This window comes from Strix uralensis, chromosome 2, assembly GCF_047716275.1.
Source record: "Strix uralensis isolate ZFMK-TIS-50842 chromosome 2, bStrUra1, whole genome shotgun sequence".
NCBI classification, from domain to species: Eukaryota; Metazoa; Chordata; class Aves; order Strigiformes; family Strigidae; genus Strix; species Strix uralensis.
In genome coordinates, this window is record NC_133973.1 from 6028239 (window position 1) to 6042471 (window position 14233).

The 14233-nt window shown below is 38.4% G+C and overlaps 1 protein-coding gene across 2 annotated transcripts in view; it reads left to right on the forward strand.

Annotated features, from left to right (window-relative positions):
* The window catches only part of STXBP5L (syntaxin binding protein 5L), a 219599-nt gene that overhangs the window by 191252 nt on the left and 14114 nt on the right, over window positions 1-14233 (forward strand). For both annotated transcript variants that reach the window (XM_074853538.1, XM_074853547.1), the window contains one exon: window positions 5-175. In XM_074853538.1, the coding sequence (XP_074709639.1) occupies window positions 5-175 (171 nt within the window). The remainder of the gene's footprint in view (window positions 1-4; window positions 176-14233) is intronic.

Here is a 14233-nt window from a genome sequence, read left to right on the forward strand (position 1 = left end):
CCAGATCACGTGAATGGTCACTGTACAAGTCCAACATCCCAGAGCTGCGGTTCAGGAAAGCGACTTTCCAGCGCAGATGTCTCAAAAGCAAACCGCCGAGGGCCTGGGAGGCCCCCCTTCAGAAAAGCGCAGTCTGCAGCCTGCATGGAGATTTCTCTCCCAGTCACCACAGAAGGTGGGTGGCATTGACTATTTTGTTAAGTATTTGTGAAATTCTCACCGGGTGTGAAAGCAAATCAGTTTAGCATGATCCTTGTCCTAGTCATCGCCCTGAACTGCTGTCTTCATCTGACTGTTTAGAATTAGAACTACCCATGTGCGTTAGTGTTGTTACTAACAAGCCTGCTCCTGAGCCCTGTGCTGCCTAGGGATGTGGTATGCTGAACCTCGCCGAACTCTTACAGCCGTCCCCTCGCCTGTATGGATCGGGTGCTTTGGTCTGGAAGAGCAATTGTTCATAGCAGCTTATGTACACTTATTGTGACAGCTAGTAGTACTAACGTTTTAAACGCTCATTGTCTCTACTTATCAAGTCTGAAAATGAGTAAGATATTTTTAGAATGTGAGTTCAGGCTTAAAAAAATAGATAATATTTATTGGTACTGAAGACTTATAAAATTCCACAATCGCTGTCCACCTTTTACAGTAAAATTATAACCCATAATCTAATTAAATTTTTATATTTATAATAATTTTCTTGCTTTAATGCTTGAAAAAACAGTCTTCAAATCTTGATCCATCTGAGTGCAGTCTCGATGAAACTGAGAGATACACAGTGGGCCACTCATGGCAATGCGTTGTGCTTAAAACTTAATAAGCCCATTGTAGTTTCAGCAGTGCCAACTATTTCACTGCAGATCGTATAAGCAGAAGCATTCAGCTGACATGTTTTTTCTTCGGTCTTTATAGTGTTCCCACTCTGCTGGTGGTGTCCTTGACCCTTGTCTCCCAGCTCCCCCACATTCTTCCGATAGAATTAATGTATTGTCTGCGCAGAAATGATTTAGTCTATCAAAAACTGAAAAAGCATAGCATCAAAATAAATGGGTAGGACTGTAGGGTTGGTTGTATTCCATTTTAGTAATAGGTAAAAATGTAATATGATTTAAACAACAGAAATTAGAGTTTAACACTTTAATAATAAAATAATTAATTTTAACAATTAAGTCTTTTAAAAATCCAGGTTTTAATTTTAAACAAGTTGCATAATAATTTCCTAAGTGCCTAAGAGAGAATGATCCCCTGTGGCTATTGTCTGGGCTGTAGCATGGCCTGACCCCCCAAGGTGCTGTAAGTGATAGGTAATCGACAACACCGTAACCTTAGCCCTCTGTCTTGAAGGAACATTTGTATCCTAACCTGCCCACCTGCCAAGGTGTCTGCACCACGGTTCTTTACAGCTGGAACCAGTACTCCCTAATTTTGCTGACTGGTGATGGAGACAAAGCAAGGGGAATTGTATCACTCAGAGTGTCTAATTTTGTATTTTTAAATGCAAATTATTACAAATACCTTTGTTACTAGTGGCAAATGGCTAGAATCGTTGATTCACGTTTTTTTCTTTATGATAACATAAACTAGCAAATTCTTTTTCAGCTGTTCTTCTACCTACTGTGGGGGTCACACAACAGAAAAAAATGGTGTCTATGTGGGTGAGACCCTATAAGAAAATATCCTAATTTGGCACAGAGGGTTCCAAGATTATGTTCTTGACTGGAATGGAGCTGATATCCTGAAGTCTGTTGCAGTGTCCTCTAGAAGCTCCTTCCACTTAAGAACAACGTTTACCTACATTCATTCATGGGGCGCAGAGCAAAGCATGGCCAGAGGCTCTCTGCAAAACGGCTGCACTCACTGAAGGTGTTACCATCTTCCAGCTTATGTCATTAGGTCTCTGGTAGAAGTCACCTCCCATCGAGCAGAGGCTATCACACCAGAACAGATACTGGTGGCAGAGAGATCCTTTGAGTTGTTCATTTCTGCCTAAGTACAGAAACATTAGCTTTCTATAAAGCTTTCTATATTGGGTTACATTATCCAACTCCCTTTGCACTAAAGCAAATAAGAAATGTCCACGTTATCTATTTTTCTGACTTTACTAGACGAGTATTAACCTTCTGCAGAGGAACGGGGTCAAAAAATTGGGGAGTAGTGACGTTTCAACTGACACTGCTGTTTCTTCAGTGACCGTTCAACCATCTCTCCTTTAGGAGAATGTTACAATATCATTGTACTCTTCAAAGATTAAGTCATAGGCTGAACAGCAAAAATGTTAAATCGCCTTGTAGGCTTCATATAACATATGACAAAGTGTAATCCTCAGCAATCACTTATAAGAAGTAATCCTGTTTAAATACTAAACCTACTATAAATTTCAGTTTTAACTGGGATTAATTAATGGCTCCTGTGTGAACATTGTACTCAAGCAGATTTACAGAGCTCTGAGGTGTTTAGAAATTCCTGTGCGTAAGGGCAGTTTTCATCTGTGTAATCACCAATTCTTCCTCCACATTAGTTATTGATGATGACCATAACATAACCCTTTCATCGACCTCTCTTTATGCGCCACACAAATATGGTAAGTACCATTGTCATATGATAGCTCGTGGTGGGAAATATATCACTGCCACCGTAGTTTCTATTGCTGTGTGGTTTTCTTCATTCTCTGTAGTACCAGACTCTTCTGGAATTCTTAAATGGAGATACTGCTGCAATATGAGCACTACTTGTGCATAACCAGGCCACAGTACCACCGAATTCTTTTATGCTGCTTCTTTGCTTTTTCCCTCCCATCCTCACAGAGTAAGAAGGGTCACTGGCAGGCAGAACCTACAACCCCCTAAGGTCCCTCTGACGCTTGTGTACAGAACATTTAGTAACACAGTGAAACTTTTGATGGCACGATGATGCTTTCTGCGTGTCTGTATCCTGAAAGATTCACATTCTGTTGTTCATCGCTAATTGTAATACCTATCGAGTTTAATATTAAAGTATATCTCTTTCCAGAGATAATCATCTAACTTCTTTTCAGGGACATGGAGTAAATTTAAGTAAGTGACATAAGAAAGTCCCTATTTAAAAGTATCAGTGGTGTCATTTAAATGGTATTACAGATCTCAGTAAGGTCAGTGAAATGACTGTCTTTAGAGTCATTTATATTAACATGTAATAGGATGGAGCGTGGCTTCGGTGTGACCTTGAGTGTGGGGGTTTGTGTACAAGTCACATTTCAGCAGGTCTATAGACTAAAATAATTTTCTGATTATTTATATTCTCTCATTAAAACAAAGCCATCTGTCTGACTTATCTAAACTTTTTTTTAGATGCCTGTGGTATTAGACTTTTGACTTCTAGCTCTACTAACCGATCTGTCTGGAATGGCTGACATTCCACCACTCTTCATGCATCTTGAATTTCTAGACACACTGTTTTGGAAAGTGGTTTGATTTATTTCTGAAGGTTTTTATACTAAATAATATGGTGGAAGGTGGTATGATCCTTGAAAGATTCTTAGGCTGGGAGTAAGGAGGAGGGTGAGGGAGAAGGAAGAAGTTAAAAGGTTTGCAAAAGTGTATACTGAGAGAAGAAGCATTCTCTCCAAAATGTGGAACTGTCTGATCAAAACCTTCTCGTTGGGCTGTTCCAAAATAAAACGAAAAAATCCTCTCCGTGCTAAGAATTTATTGGCTGCTTAGGAGTATATGCTGCAATAAACAATAGATGTATTCACAATTTTTTTTTTTTTATGTGGTGAATCAAGATACATATTTTATGTCCTCACTAGAGAGGTAGTATTTCAGGTTAGTATTTGATAGGATTTTATTATTCTACCTGAGTAGAATTTTGATTAGAGATTGCTATCTCAGTAGTGTTAAGCGCTTTTTATACATAAAGAAAAAAGTCTTTGTGTGGGGGTAGATGGTTCTTACCTCTTCTTAAGCCTGTCTCTGGGGCACTGCTAACACTGAGAGATTTTTTTTTTTAGTAATGCTTCCAGTTCCTGCTCTTTACAACCTCTTCTAATTGATTTGATTTAGAAGGTAATACATTTTGGTGACTAATCATAAGATATCTATTAGAATAATAAATCAGTCTTCTCCTCTAGCACTGGATTTCAAAACCTACTTATTTAAATCTCATCTTTTTGTACAATGGGAACTCTATTTCCAGCATTTTCATCAAGTCTATTTTCAAGCAACTTTCACACAATAAATTCTTCTGACTTCATTCCTGTTAGCTGATTGTCAAAATTTTGCTGAGTCTTACATCTTTACATGTGTAGAAGGATTCCTGATATAGAAAAGCATTTTTTAAGAACTTCTTTGCAATGATGCATCAGAGGAAGAAAATGGAAGGCGGTCGGGGCGGGGGGGGGGGTGTGTGTCTTGTTTACTGCTGGTCAAAATATTGCATACTGTTCAGTTTCATAAAGTGCTGGTATTTCTTCCTCACTCACAGAAGACTAATTCAAAAGACAAGTAACAGTAGCAGAGGAGTGGTGTCTATGTGTGCACGGTTACTGTTACTGCTTAAACCTATGTCCTTCCTAGTATCCTCATCTAACAAGGAAAAACTTGAAAAGCTCTTTTTAAATTCAAGTAGATTTTATTCCAAGATAAAGATAACTGCTATTTGAGTTTCAAAGCCTGTCATGCTCTTTGTTTGGTTTGTTTTTTTTCCCCAGAACACTAGTGTGTAGATCAAATAGCTTGTTATGGCTATATTTTAGTCAATAAGTAGCCAGACATTTAATACAGCACTTCTCAAATACCATTTACACTATTTAAAATGTTACATGTTGTCCTGTTGTATCTTCTGGTTTCGTAAATGCAGTATTCTCACTGCTATACTAAAAAATTCTGTAGTTGCTCAATATTCTATATCTAATTTTAGAACTTTACAAGTTCTTAATAGCATATTATTGATTTTAAACAATCTTGTTTTCACATACTTTTGATTAAGCTGTTTCTTCCTTGCAATAATATAAGAATTTAATGGCATTGTAAACAAGATCACAAATATAGGAAATTCCATTGCTGAACTTCTAAAATCTAAATTTCTTCTAGTCCTTTTCAACCAGAAGTTTTTGAGACTTTAGGAGTTAGTGATTATATCTCTTTGAGAAGGCTTTCTTGCACAGGGTATAAACTGTTTTTTAAATCAAGTTAACATTGTGCTTTTAAACATCAACAACAATAAAAAATGTACATGAATGCAAATTATCCTTAGTCAAGAAAATCCATTCAGAGGTTCTGTCCCATGATAACATTCTGTAGAAAGGGAATGTGTTTTGTCTCCAAGCTTAGTGGATTTCTCTGCAGGCAGTAGCCATTTGCACTGATCATGTCTCAGTCTGTTCCATCTCTGGGCCCCAACTAGCACCCTTTTTTGTCTGCAGATGTCCTCACAGAAACGTTGAAATAGGGATTATATTAACCTTTTGTTTAGCTGCTTTGGGGAAAATGTGCTCCCCTACCTGGTTCCCCTTCTGTCTTGTTGCAAAGATCCAAAACAGTTGATCTCAGTCTAAGAGCTAATACCCGTTAAAGCCCCCTTTCCATCTAGAACAGCAGAGACACCAGCCTGATCAAGAATTTCAGCGTAGATGAACAGGCCCAAAACATCTGCTCTCTTTCTGCACAGGGAAACAAATCTGTATTTCAGTCGAATTTTTAATTGTAATTTTAGATTAAAGAAAACACTGAATTAAAGAAAACAGTGACGTTAAAGAATAAAAATAAAATTGTTGTGGGAGGGAACTCAGTGTGGTTACACTTGTATAGCCGGTGGGTATATGGATGTGTGCACAGATACATATGCTGGCATGCAGTCCTCTTTGCTTTAATAAATTAGAACTAACTCTGAGAAGTCTTTCAGATTTGATACTTCTTGGTTATTTCTTTTTTCAAACACTCTGCTTTTTTAAGCCGGTTTGCATTCTCTAGTGCATGACTTGCTAGTTGCCATCGAGAGCTTGTGCTGACAGACTCTGCCATTTTTCCCTCCTTGCCTGCCTTCACACCAAAACCAGGGCATTCTGTATATGTATGTCCATATGTGGTTATAGCATACATCTTAGGAAGAAAGTGAAGACAGAGTGGAGTTTTCCTTTGAAATGTTGTGTTTGGAAATTTATTTAGTCCCACCAGCAGTGATAGAATACTGTCTTTCTTTTTTAAAAATTATTTTTAGTTTCCATTATGTAGTTTTTAACTCGTCCAGCTTCATCACCCTTGACTAGAAAGGCCATTTAGGTCTTAGTGCTACAAACTTGCCTCTGAACAAGGAGTCCTAACAAGCATTTGCTGTGCATTGTAATTTTCTAGGAATGCTAAGAGCAGAGTGAATTTGCTTTAGCTTTTTGAATTTTTTGAATTTGCCTTAGCTTTGCTTTAAAATAATTCAGTTTCAGCATTTACCTCAGCTTTTGGATTAACTCTTTTGATTGTATGTAGTTAAAATTTGAAATAGAGCACTTGAATTGAAATGTCACTGTGAGCTGGCAAAACGAACCACTCAAGAATATTTAGTCATTATCTTTAATAACCTTATCAAAAATTCTATGGCAAGTACAATACATTTTCCATGTTAATAGATCCAGTATACTCTTAGACTTCAAGTTTTTCTCTTGCATCTGCATATTGAATGACTAAAACTGTTTGGGGGATAAATTGTTTTGTCTCTTGTGTGATTTTGTCCAACTTGTTTTGGAGATGGGTAGTATTTGATATACATTATATCCTTTAAACTTCTTTTATTATTCAAATGTATTTGTGAGGATCACCATAAGAAGTCTTGTAGACAGCCTGGCAGAGGCTTACAGATTTTTTTTCCTGATGGATTTTGGTTTAGGTTTTGGTGCTGAATATTTTGAAGCTTTTGGTTTGGTTTTTAGATTCAGCAAATTTTACAGTCGTTTTTCTGTGTACGTGTGTCAACCTGTTACTTTGGTCTATTATTTCTATAACATGGTTTCCAAAGTCTTAGGATTGATCTGTACCTTAATCAGTATTAGCCTGTAAATATGTGTGTGAAGCCATAGAGAAGGGCTGACCTTTGCTCTCGTAAGTCCAGTATGCTGTAATCAGGAAATACGATACTGAGTGGTTATCTTATAAAAAGCCCGTATCCTAAGGAACAAAGCCCAGCTGATGTCATGCTGTGTGTTGCAGTATTTTCTACGTAACTTCTACACAATTTATATCAGTTTTTCTCTTGTCAGTTATGGCCACACTGTTATGCTGTCTGCAGCTGTGCTGTACACACAGCACACTGGATTTTTTTGCACTGGGTGAGTGAATGTGAACGTTAGGCTTCCTTCCCATGTGGTGAGGTGCGGGGAGAAGAGGGAGAGTTCTGGGTTTTATCATTGGCTCTTTTTTTTTTTTTGAGTCTATAGAGTCTGAAGCCCACATGTGGGTGTGAACTAAGTGATGGTGGCCTAGGAGATAATCACTGCAGTTTTCAAAGGTAGTGGTTCCTAGGCCTCCAAGGAAAGCGAAGCAACCTAGTTGCTTGATCTAGAAAAATACTGAAGAAAAAGCACAAAATGATTCAAATATATGGCAGGGCACTGCAGAAAGGAAGGGAATAATCTGCTGTCCATGTCTGCTGAGAAAAAGACAGGATGTAATGGACATAAATTACTCAGGCAAAGGCATAACTTCAGGGAGACAGTAGTGGATTCATCTTGATCACAAGGGTAGTTAACTGCAGAAATGGATTCTCTGAGGACATTATTGCATCTCTGGCAGGTTTTCAGAACAGCTCATACTCTCCACCGCATTCCCTTTGCCATGCCTCTCCATATTGCAGAGTGGATGATTCTGCTAAACTTTCTTGCCCAAGCAGCCAGCCAAACTGACATTTACCTGCTCCTCTGGGCATGTTACAGCAGTCACGGTACCACACTTCATGAGGGCCCTATATGCCACAGCTTTTCACAGCTAGGCTTTCACAGCAGATGGAAAGCTGTTGGCTTGAAATTTTTTTATTTATTTCTCAGTGATGGGTCCTGCTTTTAAATCTCAATTTTGTTAGCATCTGAAGTAAACTTTACACCATTGTAACTATAACAGTAAGAATAGTATAATAGGAAATAACTTAGAGACACTAGGGTAAACCATAGTCTCCACTAACTGCTCAATTTGTCACCACATTTCTTGTCTGTGCAGAGACACAGATAAAAATGTTGCAGAGAGGACCTTTTCTATATCTAGACAGTCTGTTCCTTACTGCAGAAAGCTTTATTCAAATAAAAAATAAGTTATTAGGAAGTTGAAATAATTTTTTCCTCTATTTAGCAAAATCACAGCACTTCAGGTCTAATGGGCACTGCACACTCAAAGATTTCTGAACAGCAAATTCTGTATGGCTGTAAAAAAACATTTGGCACCAAAAAAGCAAGTGTTCCAAGGAAGGATATTCCAGTATCTTCTGTAATCTTTTCATATCCATTTCAAAGTATTCAGTTTGAACACTGAACTGTAAAATCCATAGGTTATTCTTGGGGGAATATAATTGTTTCCACAGTTACTTGTCCATAGTGTTAAGTTCTTTTTCAGTCATGGCGGAGATGATAGTGTGTGTGCTTGTTTTCTCCTGTATGTAAAATAAAAACCTTCTTTTTCTGCTTTCTCCTAGAAAGGAGACATAGAGAGATTTTAAAGGTGAACAAGGGGCAAAATCTGGTCTGCCTGTGATACAGACACATCAAAAATAATGACCACTGGTCCTGGGAGTAAGGGGACAATTCAGCCCACCTACTTCAATCCATCCCTTTAGGATGCAGTCTGAGAGAGTGCCTCGGCGAGTGGATGTCCTAACCAAATCGATGGGGCATGCCACTTGCCTGGGAAGTCTGCTGGAGGACATGCATAAAAAATATGTTATATTCTATAATATATATAAAATGTAATATATAATAAAAAATCGTTATGGCAAGAGGGATTTCTAGACCCTAGAAATGGTGTTCAAGTTCCCCAGAACATGTTCATATTTTATAATAGGTCCATGGTAAATAAAAAATAGGACCAGAAGGGCCAGAAACCTTAGGCTTAGCCTCTCAGCTGAGCATTGTAGCCATCGGGGGCTCAGCTTCCAGGGGAGACATGAAGAATGCTGTTCGTCATTAGACCTTGTGGTCACAGATGCATAAGGTGTGGATGGATGGAGTTGGTCCTCTTAGACTGATTTGTGCCTACAGCTTACAGCCTCCAGTTTTCTGCTGGGTGCTACAGTCACTAGACTGCAAAAAGCCAGTGGAGCTGTCATCATTTAGACTGAATCATAATCTTTATCAGATCTAACCACTGGTTTCTCTCAGAGGTTTCAGTGATGTTTAAGTCTGCCTAAATCTGGTCATTACAGAGCTTGCAATGCCTTATGTCCCTGGTAAAAGCAGTGGGGGGAGGTCATCCAAAGACTGAGGTGCCTTGTGAAAGAGCATGTCTAATGGCTAGGAAGGGCCTGGGAACAAATGGAGAAGAGCCTTGCATGGGTGAATGCGAGCTGCTGGTGCCTAAATTCCAAATCTGTTGGGCTAGGTAGAGTTCATGTTTGGTTTTTCCTTGGAGTACATTTTCTGTCAGGTTCTACTAGGACGTTAGGATCCACTAGTTTTCTTTCAGGAATCTGCAAATTTTCCTTGTTTTTAAAACAATCAAGTAAATGAAAATTTTGTTCTTCTTACATTCACTGAATGTCTAGTCAGTTTTAATTTAAATGATTATTTGATTCCAAGTTAAGCTAATTTCACACTGTATTCTAGGCATGTTGAATTTGGAGGGTGTGTTTTGCACTGCATTCTCAACTTTAGCATTTTTGTGCTTGCTAGCAATCGCTTCAGATCAACATAAACTGTTTTTCTACGTCTGAAATAATTTTTGAAACATTTTTGGAAGTGGAACATGCTATTGGGTGGTTCCTGGTACTTCTGTGACAGAATGGAATAGGTGGTGGGCTGTTGTGTATAGAGAACTAGGGAAGAGTATAGGAATATTCTAAGATTGTTCAAGTTATGTGATGATAGCTGTTCCACATTTTTTTTTAAAGCAAAGCTTTTCTAACTACACTTCAGTTACACAAGCATAGGATCTATCAGAGGGTAAAAAGAGTCCTTTAAAATGCTTTCACTTGCTTTGTTATAACATTAACTATTTTGACTTTGTTATTGAATGAATCCAAGTGTTTTCGCCTATAATGTCTTTTGTCTCCACTTTATTCTTCAGTATTTTCACATATGAAAGTTATACAACATACTATTCTTTCCCAAACCATCAGTGTTATGAAAGACACTTCAGCAGAATGGATATTTTAGGTTGGGATTTAAGTTCTAGAGAATTGTGATGCCTTTGATTAAAAAAACTGATGTCCAAAATTATGACCTATATCCAAATTGAGCTCCTAGCGATCTGAATGTGAAGACAGTTTATTTGTGTAAGTCGAGGGAAGTGATTCATACAAATGAATATGGAAGTAGCATAGATTAGCTGTAAAGATGTCTCAAATTTTTATCTTTCTATAAAAATGCTTATTTCTACTCCATTTTCAAGATGAAGATCTGCCCTAACAGTTCCCTTCTGGTTTTAAAACATGCTGAACTAAAACCTAAGCCTGAACTTTACCATATTCTGGAAATATCAAAATAAAGATTCAAGTCTGGTGACTTGAATCTATTTTCTCTTTCAGGCCTTTTTTTGCTATCGTTTACATCAGTCTTGTATCAGTACGATTCCATGAAGCCATTCAGGTTACACTGCTATAACTGTAGCAACTTTAGGAAAATACGTTTCAGAACTTTTTCCAGGGAGGGTCAGGCATCCCACAACTGTGAGTTCTGTGTAAGCGCAGACATCATCACCCTCGTTTGAATGCTTTGCAAGCAGTATAGTCACAGGCTTTTCAACAGAGTTTTAGGGAAACTTATTTGAGTTGATCTGGTAGGAAACCATTCACAGTAAAATTCCAGATTATTATTGCTTTGTTTGTGCTTAAGACAACTTCTGCTGCTTTCTAGTGAATTGCTTTATGTGGAATGCAGCTTTAGAGTGGTGCTATTAAAATGCGTTTGAAGATGTTTTTAGTCAAGTAAACGTGCAGTGTTCTTAAATGTGGAAACCCTGCAGCGTTTCTTCCTGCCCTTTTCTCCTCTGTGTTGCTGAAGCATTGCCGTCAGTAATACGGTTTGGTCGCTGTGTCTCTGATGTTACCATGTGCAAATTCATGTTTGAAGTATAATTCCTTTACTGTATGTTTACGCTGGCATTCAGCGCTTTGCATGCTTTCTTAACTATATAATTTTGAAAGTGACAGATTTCTCTTAAAATTTTAAGATGATGATCCTTAAACTGGCAAATGTCTTAATAGTTTCGTTAGCTTCTGTTAGGTCTGATATTTGGGATTAAAACTTTTAGAAATCTCCAAGCGAGGAGAATATAAACCATTTATCTTTGATTCCAGAATATATCAGTTTCTGTATCAAAAAAGGACAATTTTTGTGTATGTTTTAATTACTCAGTATGTCAAAACCAGGAAAGGACCTATAAATAGCATCCAAGACACTGACAGTCAGTTGCAAAACTCTTCGGTAATGAATGTAAACATTTGCAGTGAAAATGTTGATCTTTGTTACTGGTAGTTTTTCTTCATTCCCCATACTTTTACTTTCATGATTTCTAACCTCAGGAAGAAAATTATGCTTTTGTGTTAGTGCTAACTCCACTATTCTAAAATAATCACAATGACAGTTTCTTGGAAGAGATGATAGGTGAGGATGTGTTACTCTTACAAAGCCCTTGCTGCAGCTGAGAATAGACAAGTCAGGACATTCCCTTGAAGATGGCATGTATATATATATATATTTTTTTTTTTTTCCTAATTCCATGGGAAAGTAAGGAAATTCCAGTTTTACTTCCACTAAACAAAAGGAAGTTAAAAACTCTCTGCAGTATCTGCTCTGTAAAAGGGACAGTTGAAGCACATGGAATCATTTAGTCAAGTTATCTTTTAAATTCTCAGAAAAACCCCAAGCCCTAAAATTAAATCTTCTCCTAGAAACCAGTGCTCTGCAGCAGGACAGCTCTGTCATGCAAGGAAAGAGCTAGGACAATAACTGCTCAGGGCTGCTTCGTATAAATGTCATGATGACAGTTGGCTCAATTGTTCTTGTCCTTTTGCAATGCATGCGATTTTGTGGCAGTAGGTTACATTTCCAGACGGGCAATGCTTCAGCAATTACACGGAATCAGTACATTCTCACACGACGAGCTTCACTATACTGCTCACACATGGATGAACAAAGGTAAGACTCAAAAAACACTGGCTTCGTTTTTATCCTAGCATGTGAGTTGAAGTGTGCTGTGTGTTTCTGTCAGTGAGGTGGGTAGCAAGTTAGAGGTTTTGCAGATTTACAGAAGCCTTCTATTTGTATGCTGCTGCTCATTGCTGGAATTCAACACAGTGTTATGAAGAAAGTTGATTCCTGAGTTTCCATCTGCATGTCACTAACCCAAATCATGCATAGGACAGGGCTGAATGAAAACATTTTGAAGAAAGCGGGACTACTGTTAGAAGAGTAGTGGTGTTTATATTGTGTTGTCTTAACCCATGGAATGCAGCTTTTTGAAATGCACTGACTGCAGATAATGCTTTTTTTGCTCAGAGCTGCTCATAGTCTAACAGCATCTCCCAAACAGCAGTCGCTCGTTAGCTTTCAGGGACACTGGACCACTCTGATGGTGCTCTCAGCTCTTCTGTTGCTAGCTGCAGGAACAGCCTGGAGACCTATTTGGAAAGAAAGAAGAGCCAAAAAAATCCAGGTCTGCAAGAGGAAGAAGAGGAAAAAGGACACGGTTGTCTGAGACAGACAGCTGGGTGGGAGCAGAGGGATCCTGGGAGTTGGATATGTGCCTCTCGGAGAAAAGGGAATACTGGACTCCCTCAAAGTGGGAGGCAATGTAGAGGCAGGAGCACATTTATGGGAAAGTGTCATGTAGCAGGATGTTCTGCGGAGGAGGAGAAGAGGGAAAGAGAGCTGAGGACCAGAAAAGTGTCTGCTTTTACATATGAATGTCCTGTCCCCTTACTGAAGCAGGGAATCCAAATAAACTTTGTTGGACCTGGATTACAGGGAGTACCTGGAAGTGGTCCTGGTTCAGACTCATGGAGAAAGATGTAGCTGACATTCTTGCTATACCCATCGTGCAGGGCGAGAAGAGGAAAATATAAGAGAAAACCCACAATATGGCGGTTGGGTTAAGGATTACTACGGATTGGCAGTGTTTATACAGGTCAACTTTTAGATGGGAGATCGTTTTACAACATAGCAATCATGCTACAAAAGGATATGGCAAGTTTTTAAAATTTCCCAAAGAGAGTGCTCTTCTGTTTCTCTAGGATATGACAGAGTGGTTTCCAAACGGAGAATTTGGGGTATAATCTCTTTGAGAAAGGAGTCCCAGGGAATAGGCCTAAACTAAATTTGATCCCAGAATCTAGGAAGAGGAGAGATTTCTACCTTGCTTTAGAGCTAGCCAATAAAGTCACACAGTGGTTGCAGCCTTTCACAGTTTTTGGTTTGCTGTTCAGATATGTTTAATGACATCAAATTTTGACATGTGTTGTGCTGGTCTTTAGAATTTCAGTTTGAGCAGTGTATTTAATAGAAAATGGCACAGTATGTTCCCAAAAGTGTCCCAAAGATTATATCTGTTAGTGTCAGTTCTGTGAAGACGTATTAGTTAACTGTACTGCACAGGAGTGAGGAACATTTCTTGTTAATTTAGGGAGGGAGAAAGCTTGATGACACATGCAAATGGCACATCATATATTTTAAGTTCTGTGTATGTCGCCTACACTAACTGCATTTGTCCTTTCAACATCTTTCTCAGTTTGAGCAGCACCATATTTGAATTTTATGTGACTGTGATATTAATACACCTGTTAAAGAGAAAATTAATTACATAATAACACTTTTTTAAAAATTAGGTACCCGTTGGGGAAAAAAAAAATAATAGATATGTATATATGTGGAGCCCTGATGAAATTGCTGTCTTCCCCTTCTTTAGCTGGCAGCTGTCACTGTGCTTAGGAAGGAGCTGGGCCAACCAGTCCACTGCAGGAGAAGTACAAAGTGCTTGGGGTTATGGGAGACACTAATTCTCAAGGTATTAGAAGCTGTGTTTGCACACAAATAAACCATCCTAGTTTTATGCAGATACACTTAGCAGTACCG